Here is a 27,199-nt window from a genome sequence, read left to right as displayed (position 1 = left end):
AGTTCCCACATCTGTCTTTAATGCTGTCTTCTAGATCTAGAGCCTTATGAATCTGAAGAAAAACTAAACAATGCAGGTCAATAACCTATTCATTTATTGTTTGTTTCTAGAGATTTGAATCAATTCTATGCATGTGATTAAGTTCTTACTCCATGCTAGGGACTCTGATTGGTATCAGAATTACAGAGACCAAAACAGAAGCTTATAGTTCTTGCTCTTCAGAAGCTTACGCTTTATTGGGGGGAAGGGAAAGGGAGGAGATACAACTAGTGCACAAGGAATTCAATACAAAGTGATGGGAAGAGTACTAATACTTTTTTTTTTTTTTTAGTGAGGCAATTGGGGTTAAGTGACTTGCCCAGGGTCACACAGCTAGTAAGTGTTAAGTGTCTGAGGCCAGATTTGAACTCAGTTACTCCTGATTCCAGGGCTGGTGTTCTATCCACTGCGCCACCTAGCTGCCCCGAGAGTACTAATATTTGAGGGCATCAGTTCTCCCTCAGGAAGTGGCCCTGAAGCTATCTCTGAAGGAAAAGAAGGCTATGAAGAGGCCACAGTTAGAGGCCAGCTCCTGACAGATGGAAGAAGTCTCTTGTGCAAAGGCAAAATCAAAAGCAATAGGTTCCATGGAGCCAAACTCTCCCAACATTCCCCTCCAAACAACTTTAAAATAATGCCTCAAATTGGGGGCAGCTAGGTGGTGCAGTGGATAAAGCACCAGCCCTGGATTCAGGAGAAACTGAGTTCAAATCCGGCCTCAGACACTTGACACTTACTATTTGTGTGACCCTGGGCAAGTCACTTAACCCTCATTGCCCCACCAAAAAAAAAAAATAAATAATAATCCTTCAGATCAAATTTGGAGGGGCAAAGCCAACAAAAGGTCAGGGTGAGACATTTTTCTGTCCTAAGAAACCTTAAGGGTTCAACAAGAGAAGTCTGTGGCACCAGGGTGGAGGCCTGTCCAGAGCCCACACATGGCCATGAGAATAGAAGCTACAGTAGCACTGACATCTTTGGGAGCTCTCAATCCAGCAAGAAGGCTGGACAAGCAGTCAGAAAGAGAGTTCATGGGACCTTCTGCTGGCACTGGGTGTAACTGGTGCTAACTGGCAAATCTATTGTCCATACGTAGTTCTGGGTTGCAGTTTTAGGGCAGAGGAGAGTACAAGCGGTCAGTTACAAGGTGGCAGGGGTCCTGGTTACAGTTCCAAAGCAAAGATAAGCCCCAACATTTGTGACTGTGGGAGACCAAGGGCCCTGTCTGAGTAAGGACCAGAGCCCAAACCAGGAGAGAGGTGACCACACCTCTCTCCAGATCACATCACCTTGGAAGCACCAAAAACATGCAGGCCCCACTACCCCCAAATGAGCTCTGAAAATAGCGGTATGAAAATCCTGAAGATTGGGATAATACCTCCCCACCCCCAGGTGAGCAGAGGCCAACTTTAACATAAAGTTCAAAGTCAAAAAATAGGCTAGGAAAATGAGCAAGCAACAAAAATAGAATGTGACCATAAAAAGTTACCATGGTAGTAGGGAAGACAAGACATAAACTCAGAAAAAGGCAATATGAAAACAGCCACAGAAAAGACTCCAAAAAATGCTAATTGGAAAAAAAACCAACAAAAATTCTTGGAAAAGTTAGAGCTAAGAGGAGTAGAGGAACAGTTGGGAAAAGAAATTAAAGTGATGGAAGAAAATTATGAAAAGAGAATTAAGTTTGGCAAGAGAGGAACAAAAAAATACTGAACAATACATCTTAAAAAACAGAACTGATCAAATGGTAAAAGATATGCAAAAAACCACTGAAGAGATCTTAAAAAGCAGAGTTAGTTAAATGAAAAAAAAAAGGCACAGAATCTCACTGAAGAAAATAATTCCTTAAAAATTAGAATTGTTGGCAAAGAATTGGAAATTGAGGGAATACCTATCAATAGGGGAATGGCTAAACAAGTTGTGGTATATGTAATGGAATACTATTGGGCTGTAAGAAATGATGAGCAGAAGTTCAGAGAAAGCTGGAAGGACTTACATGAATTGATGCTCACTGAGAGGAGCAGAACCAGAAGAACATCGTACACAGTAACAGCAACATTGTGTGATGAACAATCAGGATAGACTTGGCTTTTCTCAGCAGTGCAACAATCCAAAACAGTTTCAAAGAACTCATGATAGAAAATGTTCTCAACATCCAGAAAAAAGAGCTGTGAATTATAAATGCAGATTGAATCATACTGTTTCTAATTTTGGATTATTCTTTTTTCCTTCTTGTTTGAGGTCTTTCCTTTGTGCTCTGATTCTTCTTTCACAAGATCACTAATGTAGAAATATGTTTGATGTGATTGTACATATAAAAAAATTAGAATTGTGCAAGTGGAAGCTAAAGACTCCATGAGACTTCAAGAAACAAAGCCAAAAGACTGAAAAAAAATAGAATAAAATGTTAAATAGCTCATCAGAAAAAAAAAACTCACCTAGAAAATAGAATGAGGAGAAATAATTTAAGAATTATTTGACTACCTTAAAGTCATGATCAAAGAAAAAATACCTCTATAAACACAATTTTATAGCAGCATTTTGTGGTAGCAAAGAATTGGAAATTGAGAGGATGATCATCAGTTGAGGAATGCCTGAACAAGTTGTGGCATATAATTGTGATGGAGTATTATTGTGCTATATAAAATGTTGAGGGTTGTGGTATCAGAAAAACATAGCAAGATCTATGTGAAATGATGCAAAGTGAAATAAGCAGAATCAAATCATTATGTACAGTGACAGAAATATCATAAAGATGATCAATTGTGAAAATCTTGGCTACTCTGATCAATACAATGCTATCCACCACCAGACAGAGAACTGATAAACTCTGCAAATGGAAGAATAATTTTCTTTATTTTTCTTGCTTTTTAAAAAAATATGTCTAATATGGAAATGTGTTTTGCATGATTTCACATGTATAATTGATATCATATTGCTTGCCTTCTTACTGGGTGGAAGGGAGGAAGAAAATTTGGAACTCAAAATTTTAAAATAAAAGTATGTTAAAATAAATAATGAAATTTGAAAAAATAAACTGTGCATACCATTTGAAACAAAAGGCAGTGGGCTCCACTGGCTTGGGTATTTGGCCAGTGGGACCACAGGCACATGTCTGTCCCTCAAAGACCCAAACCGCTCCATTCTAGTCCAAAGCTGCAGATAGCAGCCTTAACCCCTGCTAGTCACTGATCCTCTGGATGCTCCTGGTCTAAAGGGTGACATGCCAGGATTGGAAGGATAGAGCACCACCACTACTTCAGAAGAGAGTCAAAGAACCTATTCCACTAATGCTGTTTTCTATAGAAAAAGAAAGCACTTTTAATAGTTGTATAGCTATTTAAGAGTAAAATGAAGTTCTGGAAGCAGTCATGGCTACTTATCCTACTGGTAAAAAATAACAACATTAAAAGCAAATGGGATGCAAGCACAAGGCACTGGACAGGACTCATCTCTGTGGGGGACCCAGAAAAATCACAAAACTCTTGGCCAAAGATCCACATTACACAAAAGAATACTCTGTCAGTAATCCTCAGGTAACTAACTCAATGGACAGAATTGTTCACTGAGTTCTTGTCTATGAATGGTTCTAAGAACTAGAAATAGGAATAATAATAATAGTGAGAATAATAATGAAGCTAATGATGAAAATGGCAGACACAGATGGCTCATTAAGGTTCATAAGGGAGTTTAATATCCATTCTCTCACTCAAACCTTGCGACAATCCTGTAAGGCAGGTATTACAGGTATTATTATCCTAATTTTACAGATAAAGAAACTGAGGCTCCACTTGGCTAAGTGACTTATTAATGGCCATATAGCTAATAAATGTTAAATGGATGAGGAGAACCCAGGTCCTATTGATTAAAATCTAGTACCTTACTTATTGAGCCATACTTCCTCCCCAACTAGTTTCTTCCAGGTCAGTCACTAGTTCTACCTAGATTCATTGCAAATATATAATAACAAATATCTGGTATTCCTATAGTACTTTCTGTTTTAAAAACTGTTATATAGGGGCAGAGCCAAGATGGTGGAAGAAAGGCTGTAACTTTTGGAGCTCCCCACACCATCCATCCACATACCTCCAAATAATGGCATAAGACAATTCCTGGAGACGCAGAACCCACAAAAGAAAAGAGTGAGATCATTTTCCAGTCAAAGACAGCTTAAAAGGCCAGCAAGGAAGGTCTGTTGTACTGGGTGAAAGGGTAGTGCAGCCACAGCACACAGAGCCAGCCCCAGGCAGGCCACGCTTCCAGAGCCTTAGAAGCATCAGCATGAGTGGCTACTTCTAGAACTTAGTCCATGGACTGGTGAGGGGATCCAGTGGTTGGCTGGAGGGAGATAGCATGGATCTCTGCTGGAGCTGAGGCAGAGTGCTGCTGTATTGCCCGTGTTCAGAACCAGGAAGCAAACTTGAGTGGCAGCAGTCCAGTGGAGGAAGGGCACAGACATGCAAAGCTTACAACCACAGTGAATCAGATTTCCGCTTCAGGATTAAAGAGTAAGCAGGCCCATGGTTACTTACAGAACAGAGCACAGGCCAGGTGAGCTGAAAACGTGCCTCTCCTTAAATCGTATCACCTGGGACCCCCTGAAGCTTGGGACAGTATGCCCTGGAAGCACTGCCCCACTTTAAGGAGGAGTTAAAATCCAAGAAATAGGCTAGGATAATGAGCAGGTAGAAAAAGCAGCAAACCATTGAAAGTTTCTTTGGTGACAAGATAGATCAAAATACACCCTCAGAAGAAGATAACAAAGTCAAAACTCCTACAATCCAAAGTTTTCCAAGAAAAAAATATGAATTGGTTTCAGGCCATAGAAGCATGCAAAAAGGACTTTGAAGATAAATTAAGAGAGGTAGAGGAAAAAATTGAAAGAGAAATGAGAGTGATGAAAGAGGGTCATGAAAATAATAGTCAACAACTTGAAAAGCCAAATTGGCCAAATGGAAAAGGGTTACAAAGGCTTGTTGAAAATTAAATATAGTTTAATCTGCCTGTCTCCTACAAATGGAATTAATAAACAGATCAAAGAAATTAATCTTATAATATCTCCTACAATTTGTTTCCATACCTTCCTCCTACAATAAAACAGATCACAGAACATGGCTAAAAACCAGATCAGAGAACATAATGTCTCCTACAAGATAAACCAGATCAGAGACAGACAGGAAAAACATAATACCAATTTAATTTTGTCCCAAGAAGAAATATAACATGATCATGTTGGAGACCCCCTCCTCAGAAGGGAGCTTGGAGATCCCCTGTTTCTAAGGGTTTTTAAGGATTCTTTGCTCACAGGTCAGAGAATAATTTCATTAACATGATACATATCAACCCAAAGCAAATACTACAAATGTACATCAGTTAAACAATACAAATCAGTTTAACAACTCAACTTAAAGCAGATGCTGTGGTTAGATTATGTGGAGACAGGAAAGGTATTATTAAAGACAAGGAGATCTAAATACTTGATCAGGAGAACAATAAAATCTATTCACTTTCTTGGGAAAGAAGATAGTGAATAAGAATTTCAAAGCTGAATTTAAATTTGTTTATTCTCTTGGGAAAAGTAAATAGGGACTGTCTGGTTTCAGTTTGAAGTTTTTGAGCAAAAGGCATTTTGCTCCTATTAATCCAGTGTCTCATAAAATCCATTTGGATAATAAGACAGCTCTAGGGGGCAGCTAGATGGCGCAGTGGTTAAAGCACTGGCCCTGGATTCAGGAGTACCTGAGTTCAAATCTGGCCTCAGACACTTAACACTTACTAGCTGTGTGACCCTGGGCAAGTCACTTAACTCACATTGCCCAGCAAAAAAAAAAAAAAAAAAGAGAGCTCTATCAAATCTAGGTGATCTATACATTCATAGTAACAGGCTCTCTGAAGAAAATAATTGAGCAAATAGAAGCTAATGACTTTATGAGAAATCAAGACACAATAAAGCAAATCCAAATGAATAAGAAAATAGAGGGCAATGTGAAATATCTTCTTGGAAAAACAGCTGACCTGGAAAATAGATCCAGGAGAGATCATTTGAAAATTATTGTACTACCTGAAAACCATCATAAAAAAGAGCTTAGATATCATCTTCCAAGAAATTGTCAGGGAAAATTGCCCTGATATTCTAGAAGTAGAAGGTAAAATAGAAATTGAAAGAATCAACCAATCACCTCCTGAAAGAGATCCTAAAATGAAAACTTCCAGGAATATTATAGCCAAATTCCAGAGATCCCAGGTCAAGGAGAAAATATTGCAAGCAGCTAGAAAGAAACAATTCAAGTACTGCAGAGTCACAGTCAGGATAACCCAAGATCTAGCAGCTTCTACATTAAAGCTTCAGAGGGCATGGAATATGATATTCTGGAGGGCAAAGGAATTGGGATTATAACTAAGAATCACCTACCAAGTAAAAATGGGGCTTCAATTAAAAAGAGGACTTTCAGGCATTCATGATGAAAAGACCTGAACTTAATAGAAAATTTGACTTTCAAATACAAGACCCGAGAGAAACATAAAAAAGTAAACAGGAAAAAGAAATCGTGAGGGATGTTAAAAGGTTAAACTGTGTACACTCCTACATGGGAATATGATATTTCTAATTCATAAGAACTTTCTCCATATTAGGGCAGCTGAAAGGAATATACTTAGACAAAGGGCACAGGTGTGAACTGAATATGAAGGGGTGGTATCTATAAAGCTTTTATTTTTTGTTTATTTTTTTGTGGGGCAGTCTGGATGGGGTGGCTTATGTCTGGGGCCGGATTTGGGCTTGGCACCTCCTGGGTACAGGGCTAGTCACTTTTCTACTGTGTCACCTAGCTGCCCCATGATGACATCTTTAAAATAAAATTAAGGGGTGAGAGGAATTCACTGGAAGAAAGGGAAAATGAGAGGTGGAATGGGGTAAAGTAGGTCACATAAAAGAAACAAGAAAAAGCTCATGGAGTGGAAGGGAAAATAGGGAAGGAGAGGGGGAGAGAGTGAGCATTACTCTCATAAGAACTGGTTCAAAGAGGGAATAACACACATACTCAAGTGGGTATAGTAATATATCTTGCCCTGCAGGAAAGTGGGAGGGGAAAGGGAGGGGTGGTAAGAAGCAAAACACTTTTGAGGAGGGATGGGGTGAAAGATAGAAAACAGAATAAATATCAAGGGGAGGGAATAGGTTGGAGGGTAATACAGTTAGCAATAGTAACTGTGAAAGAAATGATGAGCAGGATGCTATCAGAAGGACTTATGAAAATGCAATCCATCTATAGCGAAAGAACTGATAGTATCTGTATACAGATTGAAATATAATTTTTTTGTTAGTTCATCTTACTAAAGTTATTTTGTCTGTTTTCTTTCACAACCTGACTAATGTAGAGATGTTTTGCATGAGTGCATATGTATAAATTATATTGAATTTCTTGAGTTCTTAGGGAGGGTTGGGGAGGGAGGGAGGAAAAGAATTTAGAACACAAAGTTTTAAACAATGTGTGAAAAAATTTGGTTTTTACATGTAACATGGAGAAAATTCTAATTAAATAAATTTATTATCAAGGAAAAAAAACTGTCATATATACAACATTTCAACAGGCCATTACAAAAAGTCTATGAGATAGGGAAATCAAAAACCATGTCCCCATTTTACAGATGAGAAAACTGAAGCTAAGAGATGTCATTCGACTTGCCTGAGGTAATACATCTAAATAAGTAACACAATTGAATTCTAACCAAGGTCTTTTGACTCTAAATCTAATGTACCTTCCAACTTCCCAAACTGCTTCTACTTGACCTAGACAGACAAAAATAGAGAAAAACTACAATTTACACAAACTATAACTCCCAACCATAAGAAAGAGGCATGGTGGGGGAGTGGGAAAAGAGCCAACCAACCCAGTGGACAAAAGTTCCTGAGAAAACTGGAAAGCAGTATGGCAGAAATTCAGTGAGACCAACATCTCATGTCATATTCTACAACGAGCTCCAAAAGGAAACATGATCTGGCTATAAAAGTTTACATCATAAACCAACTAGGAGCAGGGAAGGAGATACTTTTCATCTCTGTGGATAGAGGAAGAGTGCTTGACTAAATAAAAGAATGAGGATCACTAGAGATAAAATGACCAATTTTCATTACATAAAACTGAAAAGATTTTACACAAACAAAATCAATAAGAATAAGAATGGAAATTATAAGGGAAACAGTTGACTATGAAAAGTATCTGCAGCAAGTTTCTCTGATACCCAAGATATCTAGGGAATTGTTTCAAACATATAAGAACAAGAGTCATTTGGCAATAAATGGTCCAAGGATATGAACCAGCAGTACTCAAAAGGCAATCAATCAACAGCCACACAGAAAAATGCTTCAAATCACTAATAATATGAAAAATGCAGATTAAAACAACTCCAAGGTTCCACCTCACACCTATCAAATCAGCAAGGTTGACAAAAAAGGAAGATGACAATTACTGGAAGGGCTTTGGAAGGACGGGCATCTTAACGCACTGCTGGTAAAGCTGTGAATTGATCTAGTCATTCTAGAAATCAATATGTAAAAAGTCATTTAATTGTACAAACCCTTAGACATAGAGATACCAGGCATGTCCCTCAACGAAGCCAAAGAAAGAGGAAAACTACTTAGGCACAAAAATATTTCACACCAGCACTTTTTGTCGTAGAAAAAAAACTAGAAACAAAGTTATTGCCCATCATTTGGGTAATAGCCAAACAACTTAATGGTAAATGAGTTTAAAAGGATATTACTGTACCATTAAAAAATGACAAAAGGGGTAGATCCAGAGAAACCTGGGGGGACTTATATGAAGTGATGTAGAATGTAGCAAACAGAACCAAGAGAGCAGTTGATGATGACTCCAATACTTTAAAGGGAAATGACTTAAGAACTAGGAACAATGCAATGACTAGTTGTTACTTGCAATGATGAATCCTGCTCTCCACCTCTTAGCAAGTGAGGCAATGGCCTAGAGGTGCAAAATTTAAGATACACGACACAGTCAATGTGTAGTTTTGTTTGGCTTGGGCTCTAATTGTCACAAGGGATGACTTTTATTTTGTAGAGGAGATGGAAGAAGAGAGAGTTAAGGGAAACAGTAGTGAGTAAAGGATGTGATACAAAAAAGGGAGTGAGAGAAAAAAAGCAACGATGAGACATTACAAAAATACACAGAATGAATACAGATGGAAACTCAGAAGGGGATACAGATAAACCGGATAAAACGATCATGATAAATTTTATATATACTTTTTTTAAAAAAGCTGAATACAACAAAGATTCATGATATCAACTTCAATCCTTTTTTTCCATTTAACTTTATATAAGCCAGGAAATGTTCAATACTGTCAGAGTCTCTATTCTGATTATTCTGGTGAGATGTAATTCTAGTGGCTATCAATCCAATACAACAACTCAATCACCCAGAAAATCCCTTCTGGACAGTCTGGTACTCTCAGAACTAAATAAAATTAGGAAACCTAAGATGTGGAGGCAGCTAGGGGGTGCTGCAGTGGATAAAGCACCGGCCCTGGAGTCAGGAAGACCTAAGTTCAAATCTGGCCTCAGACACTTGACACTTAATAGCGGTGTGACCCTGGGCAAGTCACTTAACCCTCATTGCCCCACCCCCAAAAAAACAAACAAAAAAACCCTAAGATGCTTCCCCTTGTGCCAAAACTTCAGCATCTATAAAATGCCAAATAAGAAGTGTCTCTTCCCAATTTCTTAGGAATGTTAAAAAGCTGTTTCGGATAATTAGTGACCTTAACTAGAAGCATACATCATGCTACTCTCCACATTGTACCACTGCATCCAGGGACATCACCAGTCACCTTGACCTATGTCTTGACACTGGACTCCAATGACCCTAGAGGAAAGGGTGAAGTTGATGACTCTGCACAGCTCTGTCTCACTTAAATCTAATTCATTTACAAATCAAGACATCATGCTGCTGATGCCACTGGTCTTCTTTGAGAATGAAGAACAGGGGGCAGCTAGGTGGTGCAGTGGATAAAGCACTGGCCCTGGATTCAGGAGTACCTGAGTTCGAATCCGGCCTCAGACACTTGACATTTACTAGCTGTGTGACCCTGGGCAAGTCACTTAATCCCCATTGCCCCGTAAAAAAAAAAAAGAGAGAGAGAGAGAAGGAAGGACAAACAACAACTAAGTATGACTGTTGGTCATAAGTTGGTGTCTCTGTCCGGTCTAAGTAAGTAGGATCTATATAAGTAAGAGAACTACTGGATTCTTTTAAGCCCTCAGTGAATTATTTTATAAAATGACTAGTCACCTTGTAATCTATCAGTTCGATAAATCTGGATATCTGTAATATCAGAAAGTACTGCTTTGACTACATCCTTCTCCTGTTTATCAAGCTTTGGAGGCTCCCCATAATGTCCAGAATAACATGCAAACTTCTCCCTTTAACATCCAAGGCCCTTCACAATCTAGATCCAGCCTACCTCTGCAGACCCAGCACGCTATTCTCTCTCCTTTCTTCCAAACCCATTGGCCTGTTTGCTGCTGCCCAAGAATAACAATCTCTCTCCTGCCTCCATGCCTTTAGGCAGACAGCCCCCCAAGTCACCAGCTCTTGCCTCTAGGAACCCCAAACTCTCTTTAAGACTCAGCTCAGGTGCTAATGAGAGCCTTACTTTCTCCAAATTTGCAATTTTAATTTCTCTACCTCCAACTCCTTCATCCTCCCCCATGCCAAAAAATGACTGATTATACATGGGCTTCTGATTCCCCCCATAAAAGGTAAGCTCTTTGATGGCAAGGACAGTTTCCTTTGGGCTTTTGCATCCCTAGTGCCTAGGACAGTGCCTAGCACATGGAAGCACTTAATAAATGCTTATTGAATTGGAATTTCTCAAAATAAGGCATATATATACATATACATATATATAAGATTCTCTTATTGCTAGAATAAATATTAAATTAAGACTTTTAACTAAATAATAGAAGCTGATCATGACTTAAAAAATAGGTACTCAAATTTATATGCCTTGTGTATATTCTTATATTTTAACTTTTGAATGAGCTGAATCCAATATCTAATCTCTTCATTTTATATGGTTTTTTTTTCAGCTTTCCTACTCTCAATCAATATAAATCTCTTCTGTCTGTTATATATGTCAGTTACATAAATATCCATTTTTCCTCACTTTTGCCTTTAACTGCTCTAAGAAGAGATGTTTAGGGTATTATCAATGATTCCCCTCTCAGACACTTTAGTGGGACAATTAGAGACTGGTGGCAAATCAATCGCCATTGATTAGCCAGCCAACTCTCACTCTCAGCTAATAGCTTAAGTAGTAAAAGATGCCTATGAGCAAAAGGCATCTGAATGCTGTGGATGGGACTCTACCATCTCCCTGGGGGAATCTAAAGAGATAAAGTGCAGAGGTGGGGGAAACAGCTCTTAGAGGACATGAGTTGTTTCATTTCTTCTTTATATCCCTTTAAAGTTCCCTCAGAGTACTGGCATACAACAGGTACTTAATAAATGCTTGTTGAATAAAAATGAAAGACAAGGGAGAGATGGCTAGACAATAGCTTTTTCTGAGGAAGATGGGAGAATGACTACAATGATGGAAATGGGAAATAAACAAAATAAAGAAACTGGATTACATTTAAGTATAAAGACCAAACTTGTCTCCTGTGAAGTTTGAGAAAATGAATCACCCTCCCTATCACTGCAAGAGGTTGCAAGACTATGGGTTCAGGGCAACTTAGTGAGCTGATTAGCTTGGGGAAACCACTTTCTTTTTTCTTTTGTAACCTTTGTTTAAAAGGGTGACTCTGGATAAGGAATGGGAAGGCAAAGGAATGTGTAAAAATGAAAAGTATCATCTGTCTCCCTGCTTTACAGAAGTGGATGACCACAGGTATGGAACATTGCATATACTGTCAGATTTAGCCGATGGTTGATTGCGTTAATATAAAAATATGGATCACCTGGATTTGATGGAAGTACCTTATTATCCAAAAGTGTTTTTCATGAAACCCTGAATTAAGAGGATTAATAGGAGCAAAATATCCTTCAACTGAACTCCAAACCTGAACCCAGATAGCTAGCAGATAAAAGACCCTACCTAGTGACTTCTTTTCCCTCGGGATAGTAAGTCCCTATCTTACGGTAACATCTGGGCATCCTCATCCTTGTCAAACCTTTTTTTGGAATCCTGTAGTCTTATCACAATGCTTCTATATTCCTTCCATACTTGTCATAATTGATATTGTTAAACTGCTTTTTGCTTCTGGGTTGATTTCTGTATCATACTATTGAAACTGACAATGCCCTGTAATCAGTGGACTAAAACCATATATACCCTCAGAAATGGGGAGTCCCCCGAGCTTCTCTCTTAGGAGGGGAGTCTCCACATGATCATGTTGTGTTATTTCTTCTTGGGACAAAACATTAAATTGATATGATCTTTTTCTGTCTATCTCTGATCTGTTTCATAGGAGGACAGGTATCATGTTCTCAGATCTAGTTCATTTATAGGAGATATTATAAGATATAATTTCTCTGATCTGTTTTATTAATCGTGTAGGAGAGACTAAACATTATTTCTCTGATCTGTTTGTAGCATACACACAGATACAAAAACTATATTTTAATATTCCACAATTGTGTTTGCTGATCTGTTTTCCCCCTTTATTTTCTAGTCTTTAATTTTTCAACGAGCTGCTAAGGGGGGATGGCTAGATAGAGGAGGAAGAAGGGCTACAGTTAGAAATTAAAACAAATGTAAAAACATGTAAACACATTAAAGCCAAAAAAGGCATCAATAGAATTAAGAAAAAAAAATTTAATGGAGAAGATATGGAGATTTTAGTGAATATGAGTCAGCTGTATAATGTATCAGTCAAGAAAGGTGATGCCGGGCAGCTAGGTGGCGCAGTGGATAAAGCACCAGCCCTGGATTCAGGAGGACCTGAGTTCAAATCTGGCCTCAGACACTTGACACTTACTAGTTGTGTGACTCTGGGCAAATCACTTAACCCTCATTGCCCCACCCAAAAAAATTTTTTTAAAAAGATAATGTTGGGGCAGCTAGGTGGCGCAGTAGATAGAGCACCGGCCCTGGAGTCAGGAGTACCTGAGTTCAAATCCGGCCTTAGACACTTAACACTTACCAGCTGTGTGACCCTGGGCAAGTCACTTAACCCCAATTGCCTCACTAAAAAAAAAAAAAAAAGATAATGCCATCTCAGAGGGCAATGAGATGATGGCATCCAGGACTAGGGAGGCCACAGTCCCACTGCCCTCTGCTCAGTCAGACATCAGGATCACTGTATTCAGTTCTGGAGGCCATATTTTGGACTTGAAGTTGATAATAAGCTGAAGAGTATCCAGAGGAGGGTCTTGAATTCATGTCAATTACTCAGTTGAAGAAATTAGAAATGTCTTGTCTGGAGAATAAAAGACTTTGAGGAGATGATAACTGTCTTTAAGTATCCGTAGGGCCTCTCATCTCAAGGAGGGATTAGATTTGTTCTTTGTTGGGGGCAACTAGATGGCACAGTAGATAAAGCACCTGCCCTGGATTCAGGAGGACCTGAGTTCAAATCTGACCTCAGACACTTGACACTTACTAGCTGTGTGACCCTGGGCAATTCATTTAACCCTCATTGCCCCACCAATAAAACATTTTTAAAAAGAGAGAAAGATTTGTTCTTTGTTGTTTAGTCATTTTTCAGTAGTGTGCAACTCTTTGTGACCCCTTTTGGGGTCTTCTTGGCAAAGATAGATACTGGAGTGGTTTGCCATTTCTTTCTCCAGTTCATTTTGTAGATGAGGAAAATGATGCAGAGTTAAGTCTGCTAGTACATGTCAGAGGCCAGATTTGCACTCAAGAAGAGGAGTCTTCCTGACTCCAAGCCTGGCATCCCCTAGTTGCCCAAGATTTGTTCTACTTGTCCCCAAAGGGCAAAACCTGGACAACTGCTGGCAGCTACCAAAACAATGTAGCTCTGAAACAAGGAGAAAGTGTCCTAACCGTTTAAGCTACTACAAAGTGGAGTGGTCAGTTTCAGGAAGTGGTGAGTTCTCCCTCACTGGAAATCTTCAAAGAGAAATTGAAGAATCACTAGTTAAATCATGTATGTTGTAGGGAGAGGAGGTACATTCTGCTGAACTAAACACCTTCTGAAATTGCTTCAGACTTGGAGAATCTGTGATCTTGCCATCTCCATTAAAGGTCATCGGATTAGACTCAGACACTGTTCTAGTCTGTAGACATCTTGATTTGGCCCTGACTCTATGACTCAGTTCAATCACAGTATTCTAGTTGGAGTAGAGAGAAGAACTCTGAGGTCCCTGCCCTCCTTGATTTACATCAGAGATTCTCTGATCCCTAACTGGAGGAGCAGTTAATTGCACTTCTCAATTTCATGGATAAAAGAATGGAGGTCTAGAGAAGGGAAGCAATTTGATCCAGGTCACTAAGGTATTAGAAAGCAGAAGTGGGGGGGGGGGCAGCTAGGTAGCACTGCAGTGGATAAAGCACTGACCTTGGATTCAGGAGGACCTGAGTTCAAATCTGGCCTCAAACACTTGACACTTACTAGCTGTGTGACCCTGAGCAAGTTATTTAACCCTCATTGCTCCATCAAAAAAGCATAAGTGGGATTCAAACCCAAATCCTCAGGTTTCCAACCTAGTGCTCATTCTACTCAAAGACACTGCACCTGAAAATGCAAGTAAGGAGCATTGCCCTGCCTTTGGCCCATAACAGGTCAGACAACAGGAGTTACCTTAAAATCCCTCATCCCACCAAACTACAGCTAAGACATTTGGAATGCAACTTATGCAAATCAAGCAAATCATGCTGGTGGATTGATTTTTAATCGAACTGTCAACACCTGAATCTATATTTAGGAACCAACAATACCACACAGGCTAAAAGAAATTAAATCAGGCTTACAGGTCGAGCTTAGTCATGGGAACTATACATACAAGCTCCGGTCTTTGTCCTCAATGTGACAGGTGATGAAACTAACCCTGACTTTATCTAAATCTACTGGGCAAAAAATTCAATTGATTCCTATCTATTTTACATTGGGAAATACTCTGACAAACAGACTCCTACCACTGCAGCTGTCATTAGAGCCAACCGAAATTCTAGTTAGACACCAATTAAAATTCATTTTCCAGCTCCTGCCTCCATGTCTTTGCATAGGCTATGCCTCCTGCCTTGAATGCTCTCCCCCTCACCTCTGCTTCCTGGAACCCCTAGCTCCCTTCAACACTAAGTTGAAGTGCCAGTGCCTATAACAAGGCCTTCCTGACTGCCCCCAGCAACAACTATCCCATCCAACATGACTTTCTATGTTCTTATCTGTGCACAATTTCCACCCAGGCCAGCAAGGTGGTACAGTGGATAGAGCATTAGCCCTGGAGTCAAGAGGACCTGAGTTCAAATCTCACCTCAGCCACTTACTGTGTGACCCTGGACAAGTCACTTAACTCCAATTGCCTTAAACATCCAGGACCATCTCTAGTCGTCCTGATATATATCTTGCCACTGCACCCAGATGGCTCTGGAGGAAAGAGTGAGGCTGGTGACCTTGCACAGCCTTCCCTAACTTAAATCCAATTCAGTGAAAATTATGACATCACCCTGATGTCATGGTCCTCTTCAAGAACAAAGGGCAAACAACAATGGCCACCCAGTAGAATGTAAATTCCTCAAAGGCAGGAACTGTTGTCATTTCTGTCTTTGTGCCCGGCACATAGTAGGTGTTAAATAAATGCCCACTTTGAATCCCAGCTCTCTTCAAAGCTCAGCTTATGTGCTCCTTCCCATAAGGGGCCCATCCTGGCTCTAGCCCCTTCCAAGCCCAGCCACCAACTCAAGACGACTTAGGATTTGCTCCGTCCACACTGCATAGTTATTGGTGCACACGTCCCACCTCCAGAAGAACAGAGCCAACTTGAGGGCAGGATCAGTTTCATTTTTGTCTTTGTATCTATCCCTAGTGCCCAGGACAGTGACAGGCATGTGTCAGACAGTGAGTGCTTGTTGAAATTGGACTGGATCACGGTGAAAAGCAAACTCAACATTTTCAAGTACAGTCTAAGGAACCCAAAATTAGTCTGAAGGAGTAACATTTTCCATAATGTAGATCAATTTCTCGTTAAGACCGTCTCCAAATTAAACTGATAGAGCACTTGGTTGCTGCTGCAGGCTAAATTCCTCCATAAACATACATGGTGGATAAAGTTAACAACATATAATTAAAGTGATTTAATAAGCCCATTTGTGCCATGTTCTAAGTGGTGTCATTTAAAAGCACTTTAATAATTTGATGGGCAATATTTGCCCTTCATCCTATTGAGTAAAGTAATTATTTTTAAACACATAAATGAGAAGTGCAAAGAGCCAGGGTATGATTTTGAAGGAAATTATATAACCAGGTATAATTCTTCATCCTGGCTAAAGGTTTTATGGCACTTCAAGCAAAGGAGAGCTCTTTGTAAGACAGAAATTAGTTTAATAATAAAATATTCAGCATCTGAAGTGAAGTTACTAAGTTGAGAAATGTGCCCCATGGTCCATGAAGAGAAACATTTCCTGATGGTCTCTTTGTGGACTAAAGCTTTGGCAGCCCCATCAATAGGTTGGAGAATCTTGTTGAATCTTCAGAGTCCACTCGCTGGGGTCAATTCAAAGCCTTCTGTAATGCTGACCTAGTGTCCCTCCAGGTGAGGCCGTGTCATCCCCACCTGAAGGCTTGGCTCAGGCTCAGGCCCTAGGCCTAATCTAGTCCTTTAGCAAATGAAATAGAATCCTATAGAGCCCTTCTGGGGGGCTCAGAATCAAGTAACCCCCCTTCCTTTTGGTTCCCGAGGACCCCTCTTGGCCATTCCCTTGTGACCAAATAGTTTCTATTCAATCTCCCATGCCCTGTGCTATACATATTCCTAGGCATTGACCTTCTTCCCCTGTATCCAAATCCTTTCCTGACACCCTAATCCATACTCCAATTGGTCTGGGAGTACAGTTCAGACTTTCTCTCCCTAGTCCTACCAAGAACAGAAGCCCTATCCATCATGCCAATCCTTCTGTTTAGGTCCTACTACCTACTCTCAGACCTCCCTACTGCTAAACCACCCATCTGCTAAGATATTTCCTCACTGCCACTGTGACTCCCAAAGATTAATTGCCTATCTTCCTAGATTTCCATATAATTCATGCTACCATCCTTCTCTAATGTAGGCCAAACTATCAACTACACTTCTCTGAGCATTCCCTGTTGGGCTCCTCCTGGGTTTCCTGTCATGCCTTCATGGATCAGTCTGGGCTCAAGGACCCTGAAGTCCCTAGGCTGGTCTGCACAGTGCTCACTATCTTTCCCTTTCCCTAACATATCTCCTCCCTTGGCTGTCTGAATCACAACTGCATGAGAGTTCTCTGGTCTGGACTGCCAACATGAACTGGATTCCTATGTATGAAACAAACCTCATAATCTAGTTGTTTTGTTATTGTTCAAAACTATAACCCCTGCTGGAAGGAACTTATCAGTCACGTCTCCATCTCTGCCAGTTCATTTTCCAAGCCAGGGTTTTGAGAGGGTCTCTGAAACAAAAAGTCCTACCTGGCAAGAACTGTGAATGACTTGACTATTCTCAACAATGCAATGATCCAAGACAGTCCCAAAGGACTAGCGATGAAACATACTATCCACTTCCGAAGAAAGAACTGATATTGAAGGAACAGACTGAAGCATGATTTTTCCCTTTCTTTCATTTTCTTTTCTTTTAATCAAGTTATCTCGTACAAAATGACAAATACGGTCATGTTTTACATTTAAAAAAAAGAAGCAGGAAGCCAACAGCAGCAGATTGACTCATTCAGCAAAAACAAGACTAAGAGCAGGCTCTCCAATTCAACAAACATTTATTAAGCACCTACATCACAGTGGTGGTAAGAAAACCAAAGACAAAAACAAACCAAGCTTGGTTTTCAATGAGCTTCCCCTTGACCATGAGAGTAACTCCTACTGTCTGGGAAGATTCCTCTGAACTGATTCAGATCCCAAAAGGCAGAACTAAGAGAACAGAACAACAGACACAAGGACTACAACAAATAAATGTGAAAAGAGGATCAAAGGAACTCAAACCTTGAGAAAATAAGGGACTGCAGAAGAGGCAAAGACCCACTTTCTCTCCCCCTCCCCCTGTGTACAATGTCAGAGGTGGTCTCTCTGTTGGATGGTTTTTGCAATCATTTTCTTTGTTATCCAAGAGGGTTTATTGGGGGGAAAGGGGAAAGGCTGAAATGACTGACATAAAGACAAAAGGCATCAATAAAAGTGTTGAAGGTTTTTTCTTTTTGACAGATTGGTAGTGAGGAAGTAGAAGTAACAAGTTTGGACAGCCCTTCATAGGAGTTTGACAATAAATGAGGGAAAGAGGGCAAGAAATTGAAAAGATACTAGGGTCAAAAGTATGATGTTGGACTAAGGGAGACATGATTGTACTTACTAGCTAAGGGGATGGAGCTGGCAGAGAAGGGGGAGAGTGAAGATGATTATGAGTGATAACAACAGTGATTCACCTTTATTTAGCGAATAGGTGCAAAACTTGGACGGTGGTGATGATGACAACAATGATATAATATTAGCAGCTCATATTTCTAGAACACTTCACAATTTACAAAGTATCACCCTCACAAAAACAGCACCCTCAATGGGAATCACAAGTGTTTTTGCCCCAGAATTGAGGGGACTTGCCCATGGTCACTCAGCTCATCAGTGTCAGAGCTAAGATCCAAAGACAGGTTTTGTTGCCCAAGGCCAGTGTTTTGACTACTATCCCATGGTGCTTCTAATCCATCCATGGGCTACAGCATAAATTTACAATGGATCAAGTCCATGATTGAATGCATTTTGTGATTTCTTTGGGCACCATTCAGCAGTTCAAGAGTAGGAAGAGAGAAGACATATGGTAGGAGGTACTCAGAGTTGGTGGTTAGCAGGCTGCAAAGAGCAGAAGGTCAAGGGTGATGGAGAGCACATTACTCAACTACCCAACTGGAGGGTTGAGGCTACACCAGGAAGAAAGTAAAGCCAGAATAATAAATGAGTGGAAATGAAATAGAGAAGTCGAATGCCATTGAATGTAAAAGCATCCTTGGTTATTCTCACAAAGTAAGTAGCAAGTTAATTAATAATGGGATAAAATGATTCTCTGGAACCTTTTCCAACGACAATGGGAAATAGTGGAACCAATCAAGTCCAAGAAACCTTCAGAACAATCCCAAATTGAATAATGAGGCAAAAAGGGGAGAAAACCCTACACAAAGGGAGAACTGCATTTTAGGTCTCATTTTGCCTGACTAGCTGTGTGACACTGGAAGAGGCCCTTAGCCTCTCCTGGCTCAACATCCTCATCTGTAATAGGAAGGAGAAAAGCTACATGGCCTGGATGGTTCCTTCTAAGTCTGACAACGTGGTTCTGTGACTCCAGCAGTAAGAAGGATCACTTCTTAGAGAGCAGTTGGACAGTTATTATCTTCAAAACAGGTTGGAAAAAACAAGAGGGAAAGTCACACATTTAACTGAGGACTTGTACAGTTAATGGAGCAGAAGCAACACCAGACTTCCTGCACTAAAGCTGCTGCCTTCTGAGGTGCTGTTGAGAAAGGGAGAAGCCGTTTTCTTTTGGCTGGGAGTATTAAGAAAGGGCTACTTAGGACAGGATCATTATTGTCTTTTACTGTAAAAAGTAAGATGGGGTAAGTAGTTTCCCTGTGAAAAATAACAAGCTATTCTTTCAATAGGAAGTTAAGTATGGCACAATGTAACTATTGTTACCCAAAGTTTAATAATATATATTAATATGTAATGTTACGATGTGGTATATAATATATACCATATATAATATACATAATAATATACAATATATGTTATATTCCAATAATAACACCCTACATAATCATGACTTCCAATTTAGAGGACTTTGCTTGTGACTTTGGGTTTGTCTGTTTTGTTCATTCAAAATTTACCAATTGGAAAAATACACAAATGCCCAAAAGACATAAAAATTCAGCGTGGAGAATTCCCTGGGCCTCTGTATAGTCAAATCCATGCCAGTAGGCATCTCATCTATGACTTCCTCAATAAATCCTAGGGAGTGGGGAGTTGATTTGCCCATGTTCTGACAGGTAAGGTCAGAAAGGGGATTTGAAGGTGGGTCTTCCTGACTCAGAGTCCAGTAATCCATCCACCATGGCAGGCTTCCTCCACAAAATACCTAGTCAAAACTCAACTTTTGTGGGGGATAATGTTCCTAGAAAATGGTGCCAAAGTCCCAAAATGTGAATGTTGATACATTGAACCTATGGGAAAAGGGGGGTCAGGTTCCTGAGTGTGATAAAAATTATTTATGGTATAGATTAATGTCGCAGGTTTTTAGCTGAATCACGCACATGCTACTGAGCAGCTTTTGAAGGACCTCCCCTTTTGGGGGAGGAAAAACTGAACACCACCGGAAGGGAGGCAGCTTCCGGTAGACAGGGCGTGTTCAAAAGTTCACTCTCTTTCGGCCTGGCAAGCAGTCTGGTGGCGTCCTGGACCTGGCAGTGGCGCAAGTTTTGCTCTGTTTCAGGCGACTGCTCTTATGACAAGTAACTGTAGACTGACTGGGGTTGGTGAGTTTAATTACGGAAAACCCTAAATTCCTTTGAACTAACTTAATTGGGAATGCTCTGGGATTGCATAGGCTAAGCTTAGAGTGAAGACTATCTGTATTTCCAATGGAATACTATTGTGCTGTAAGAAATGATGAGCAGGAGGAGTTCAGAGAAACCTGGAGGGTCTTGCGTGAGCTGATGATGAGTGAGATGAGCAGAACCAGAAGAACATTGTACACAGTATCATCAACATTGAGTGTTGATCTACTGTGATGGACTATATTCTTCTCACCAATGCAATGGCACAGAAGAGTTCCGGGGAACTTGTGATGGAAGAGGATCTCTAAATCCAAGAAAAAAAAAAAAAAGAACTGTGGAGTATAGATGCTAAATGAACCATACTATTTCTTTTGTTTTTGATGCTGTTGTTTTTTTTCTATTTTGAGGTTTTTCATCATTGCTCTGATTTTTTCTCTTATAACATGACTAACGCAGAAATATGTTTAATGTTATTATGTGTGTGTATATATATATATAACCTATATCAGATTGCCTGCTGTCTAGGGGAGGGGGGGAGGGAGGGGAGGGAGGGAGAAAAATCTGAAATTGTAAAGCTTGTATAAACAAAAGTTGAGAACTATCTTTACATGTAACGGAAAAAAAAATAAAATACTTTATTAATTAAAAAAAAAGACTATCTGTATTTCTACTTCCTTATTTTCTTAACTGGTTTCACCTTTGTGGTTTAATTAATTCCCAAGTAATAAAATCTTATCCTTTATGAACTAAAGCTCAGAGGCTCCTTTTCTTATTGGCCTGGGAGGAATATATAAAAAGGAAAGTTCAAAGGGGAGATTAAACCTAAAAGAGTCCCTCATATTTCCAGGACCCCAATATTAAGGCAAGTCACCCAAATAACGCTCCGTATGTAAAATTTTGGCCCTTTAATATTTTACTAGAGATTTCTGAAAATCCACTTTTCTATATACAGTTCTTTATAACAAAATATTAATTCTGATAATCTGTACTTTCCCCAACACGGTAATCACAAAATAACCCACAAAATGCAGTACACAGAATAAAATTGGTAACATGCAAAACATTTTTTCTTGCTAGTAAATTCCCTAAAGTTCTGTGACCTTTTGTGCTAACATCTCAATTAAAAAACAACAATAACATTGATATCAAATAATGTTCACTTTTCATAATAAATAAAATCTACAGGACCCTAAATGCTACACAGAAAAGGAAATTCTTAAAACTAAAACTTTTTGAACCTGAATCCTACCTTCTACTGTGTCAGATGGTAGGGTGAGGGCACTGTATTCATTAACACCCAAATCGTGACTCACAATGGATACAGATATTCTGGCATGAAGGATAGTTATCTAACACCTTTCTCACAAAGCCACATCACTGATTTTGCATGCTTGGGCTTAGAGCCCAAATGCCTTGCACTATGCTTTCAGGCATAACTGCAACACAAAACTTGAAATTTAAAAGCAAATAATGAAAATATGCCCAGGGAGCTCTTGACTCTACAACAGTAGGGGGAACAAGACCAGTGAAGTGCCTAGTAGGACACCAGCTGCTCCACACCATACACTTGTATGCATCACGCCTCACATAGCTTTGAACATGCATGGTTACCAACATGAAAGTGAAAATGAGGTTACTAATAAAATCATGCAAATGCTCGAAATAGTGAAAGATAAACACACAAAGGTTCAGAATTAACTCTATGTCTATACATACATACAAACACTTACACATATATTGGTTGAAACACTGTTCCACCCTTTTATATATGTAAATACCCTGAGGTTCTACAAGGTATCTTTAAGTATTCCTTTAAAATTCAATTTAGTTGTGTATCCCCATCCCTGGTCAGCAAGGTGGCAAGTGGATAGAGTGCTAGGCCTGTAGTCAGGAAGACTCATCTTTCTGAGTTCAAATCTAACCTCAGACATTTCCTAGTTGTATGATCCTGGGCAAATCACTTAACCCTGTTTACCTCAGTTTCCTCATCTGTAAATGGAGGAAATGGCAAACCACTCCATTATCTTTGCCAAAAAACCCCAAATGGAGTCGCAAAGGGTCAGACACATATAAAAACAACAACAAATCTTCATTTCTGGTGTCTAACAAAGTCCTTGGTACATAGTAAGTGTTCTTAGCTATTGAATTAAATTGAATTAGATCAATAAAAAATAAATTTTTTTTAAAAAATTAAATTTAGTGGTGACCAGGTCTAACTTCTGTCTGCTCCTTCACCTCCATGTCCTCCCCTCTGGGTTGGGTTTCAGAGTCTAGACCGAGTATGGGCACCAGGAAGAGACAAGACAATGCACCTCCCTCTCTCCTTTACAGAGATGGAGGACCACAGGTATGAAACACTGCATACACTGCCCAGTGCCATGGACTTCCTGGTTCATTTTACTGAATTGCTTTGTTTTTATCCTTTTTCTTCATTGTTACAAGGGTTAGCTAACTCAGTGAAGGGAAGACAGACATTTTGAAACAAAGGCAGGGTAAAAACAAATTATATGAGTAATTAAAAAAAATTAATACTGGGAGCAGTTAGGTGGTACCATAGATAAAGCCCTGGCCCTGGATTCAGGAAGACCCGAGTTCAAATCCAACCTTAGAAACTTCACACTTACTAGCTGTGTGACCCTGGGCAAGTCACTTAACCTTCACTGCCCTATTAAAAAAAAAAAAAAGGAAAAGAAAATGGATATTAATGGAAAAGTCCCAAAACCTTAGGAAACTCTAAAGTTACTACTCTCAAACAGTATTTACCAACTGCTGTGTGTGTTTTTTAATCTGTGACACAGAGTGTATCCCTATGTTGGGTAATAACATGCTGCTGGGGGAGGAGCAGCTAGCTGGTACAGTGGAAAAAGCACCGGCCCTGGATTCAGGAGGACCTGAGTTCAAATCCAGCCTCAGATGCATGACATTTACTAGCTGTGTGACCTTGGGCAAGTCACTTAACCCTCACTACCCTACAAAACAAAACAAAACAAAACATGAGGCTGGGGGAGGGAGGGCAAGGGTGGATAGATTTCATATAGAAGAGGCCCGATGGTTTACAGTAAGGAGATGATCTCTGTTCAGGGTACCTCAAGGCCTGATCTTGTCCCTTTTTTTATATAAGCAGATGCAGTGACTCATTTTGGGGGGGCGGGGTGAGGTGAGGCAATTGGGGTTAAATGACTTGCCCAGGGTCACACAGCTAGTAAGTGTCAAATGTCTGAGGCCAGATTTGAACTCAGGTCCTCCTGACTCCAGAGCCAGTGCTCTATTCTCTGCACCACCTAGCTGCCCCTAGTGACTCATTTTTTAAAGTCTTTGGTAGCAAAACTCTAAGAAGTCCCAGAAGGCTCCTCAGACCCCATGGCCTCCTCTGAGATTCGGCTCACTCAGCACCTCATGTGTTCCCAGGCCCCTTTGCTGCTGCCTCCATCCCTCCAGGGCTGGCTGCCATTTACTCAGTATCTCATAGGTACCTATTTATTTACACGTTGTCTCAGTCCATAGAGGGGAGGGGCTGTTTTTATTTTTTTCTTTGTCTACCCCAAGCTCAACACGGTGCATGTCACACAGTAAGAATCTAATCAATTCTTCTTGATGACTGACTGATCATATCTCCCTCAGGGTCCCTCCCTGGAACAGATTACTGAGCTGAATGGACAGTGACTCCAAGCCGGTCAGGCAAATGTTATTTTCTGCCGCCATTATCATGCATCTGAACCTGCTCCTCCTGGCTCTGCTTTCAGACTTCACACTAGCTCCAATACCACAACACTTAACATATTCTCATTGTTCCACAGAGCAAGTAATTTGTGTGGACAATAACTTCATACACTGGCATGGTTTCTTTCTGGATCATGCTGGAGAAAGTCCATTTTACGACAGTTAAGCTGAGTCCAATAGTCTATGTTAAGATAAAAACCACTACGTCAAAGCAAATTTATGAACTATTGTGCAGGCCAATTCCCAAACACCACGAGGGCAGCAATGCGTGTCCAAACCGCTTGCCGTTGAGTTAAGCATTTCAACAGGGATTAAAAAGAAATAAAGGACCAAGCAAAATGGATCACTTTCTGTATAGAAACTTGACAATGGGGAGTAAATCATAATAAATATTCTTAAGGAGACATTATCTAAATGTAAATGAGAACACAGCCAGTATAGAACTAGGAAAGGAGAAATGCTGTAGTCCCCAACTAAAGCTCCAGGCCCCAAACCGTGCCATCGGCCTGGCCCTTTGTCTCATCTGATGCCAGCTGCGGCAACAACTGAGCTTCGATGTCTGTGCCCAATAATCCGGGCCTCTGTGGCTCATTCAAGGCCACTGAAGGCTGCCTCGTCCCTTGTTGCCATTCCTTCAACTTGGGGCTCTGTTTTTCTCCAGGAATCCACAGACTCTACCCCAAGGAGTCACTTGCTCTGCAACTGAATAAAATGTCACACATTTGCTTCTGAGCCAGATTTCTGGTGATAATTAGCGAGGTGCAGAATCTAGGTAGCATGGGTCCTTTAAAATCAATGTAACTCCTAAGTGAGAAGAGTGAAGACAGGACCTATCTCTCAGGCTTTGTGTGCGTGAGAGAACATGCTTTCTCTGTCATCTAATCAGGGAATATGAATCCTGGAGGCCCAAGGCCGTCAGGTCACACCTCACTTAAGGTGTCACAAGCCTGGGGAGGGGTGCAAAGGTAGAGTGTCTGATCTCTTTTTCCAAAGCCCAAAGTGAGCCCCCATTTACCACTCCCAACCTCTTCTAGCAAATGAAGTGCCCGAGAGAGCTTCGAATAAGTAACATGGTGTCAGAAGACACTTTTCTGGCCTGATAATTTACCTCGAGGACAAAGAATTTACAAAAGTCGAACTACCTTCTGTGTTTATGTCTCTACAACTTGTCTCCCAGAAACCTTAGACCTTGGCTCCCACAGAAACACACCAAAGGTTACTGGAAGAAGGAAATAAAGCATCCTGAAGTCGGAGAACACAGGGGGCAGCTAGGAGGCACAATGGATAGAGTACCCAGCCTGAAGTCAGGAAGACCCGAGTTCAAACATGGCTTCAGACACTTCCTAGCTGTGAAACACTGGGAAAGTCACTTCACCCTGCTTGCCTCAGTTTCCTCATCTATAAAATGAGCTGGAGAGGGAAACGACAAACCACTCTAGTGTCTTTGCCAAGAAAACCCCAAATGGGGTCACGAAGAGTCAGACGTCACTGAAACAACTGAACCACAACGGAAGCCTGAACAACATGCCTCACACATTCTGTAATTCACTTCATGTTTCTAGTCCAGTCTGGATGGGGAGCCACGCTGCCTCGGCACAGGACAGCAGCTGAAATTCTGGTGCTAATCAGCTGAGACAACGACTCATAGAATGAAGCAGGAGAGCCACTGGAAGTGAACACAGTGGACGTGGTCGGTCTGTGCCGCTAACAGCACTCAAGGACTAGAGTCTGCCTCCATCTAGGCATCCATTCTCATGTGAGGGGACTACGCTTTCAAAGGCTATGTAGCAAAAGACAAGATTCAAGGCATTCCCAGCAAGACACACACACACACACACACACACACACACACACACACACCTGCACTCACACACACTACTACCAACAACTTAGCTTGTCACCAGAGGGTGAGGCACCAGGCTGTGAACCTTTTCGGCTGACTGAAGCAAGTGTTGGAAGGCTTGTGACCTGCCTGGGGGTGGGAGGCTCTCTATAAGGGAAGCCTGGATCCTAGACTTATTCAAGTATTACAGTCTCCTAGGCTCCCAGACGTGGAAGGGACACAAAGAGGATGTCTAACACAAGCCCCCTCCTTTTACAGAGAATGACACAGAAGCCCCGGAGGTCTGAAATCCCAGGCATCCCAGTTATCTGTTACTCAAAATTATGTTCTTTTTCTGCTCCAAAACGCTGCTTCCCACAAACCAGCCCTGAGGACTCCCACATCCTCAGCAACAAAGGGGAACAAGGGTTCTTCATCAGGGCCTGTGAACTTGAGTTTTAAAAAACACGCTGATCCACTATAACTGGCTTTCTTTGTAATCCCGTGTGTTTTATGTTGAGCATTTACAATCACGATTCTGAGAAGGAATCTGTAGGGAGCTGTGCTCACTCCTACCTTCCCTTCAGCTCCTGAAGAGGCATTAAACACGTACTCCAGCTGGAAGATCACTGCGAACGCTGGATTATTGACCATCTCTGTCAGCTGAATTCGGCTTCTTAGTACCAGGGCCTGATTTCTGGAACTGGATTAGAAAAGCAGCAGGTGACTGCGGTGGCTCCCTAAAGCCCCCCAAACCCTGCCTTCTACCAGATACATGGAAAACGCCATACATGCAACTGTCGGGGGGCATGGCAGATGAATCTTGGGACAGCAGTGGAAGCTGGGTGGAGCTGAGGACTGTTAGGGAAGCAGATGCCAAGACATTTGTACTGTTGGCACCAAAGGCAAGTTTGA

At 40.7% G+C, this 27,199-nt stretch overlaps 1 protein-coding gene across 3 annotated transcripts in view; it reads right to left on the bottom strand.

The window, feature by feature from the left end:
* Nucleotides 1–27,199, bottom strand: part of NPHP4 (nephrocystin 4) — a 169,888-nt gene that overhangs the window by 81,373 nt on the left and 61,316 nt on the right. For all 3 annotated transcript variants that reach the window (XM_043998123.1, XM_043998125.1, XM_043998124.1), the window contains one exon: nucleotides 26,861–26,987. In XM_043998123.1, coding sequence (XP_043854058.1) covers nucleotides 26,861–26,987 — 127 coding nt within the window. The remainder of the gene's footprint in view (nucleotides 1–26,860; nucleotides 26,988–27,199) is intronic.

Source organism: Dromiciops gliroides, chromosome 3 (assembly GCF_019393635.1).
Source record: "Dromiciops gliroides isolate mDroGli1 chromosome 3, mDroGli1.pri, whole genome shotgun sequence".
In the NCBI taxonomy this organism is placed as follows: domain Eukaryota; kingdom Metazoa; phylum Chordata; class Mammalia; order Microbiotheria; family Microbiotheriidae; genus Dromiciops; species Dromiciops gliroides.
The sequence above is the reverse complement of the archived record's forward strand: the minus strand, read 5'-3'. Positions and strand labels throughout refer to the sequence as shown.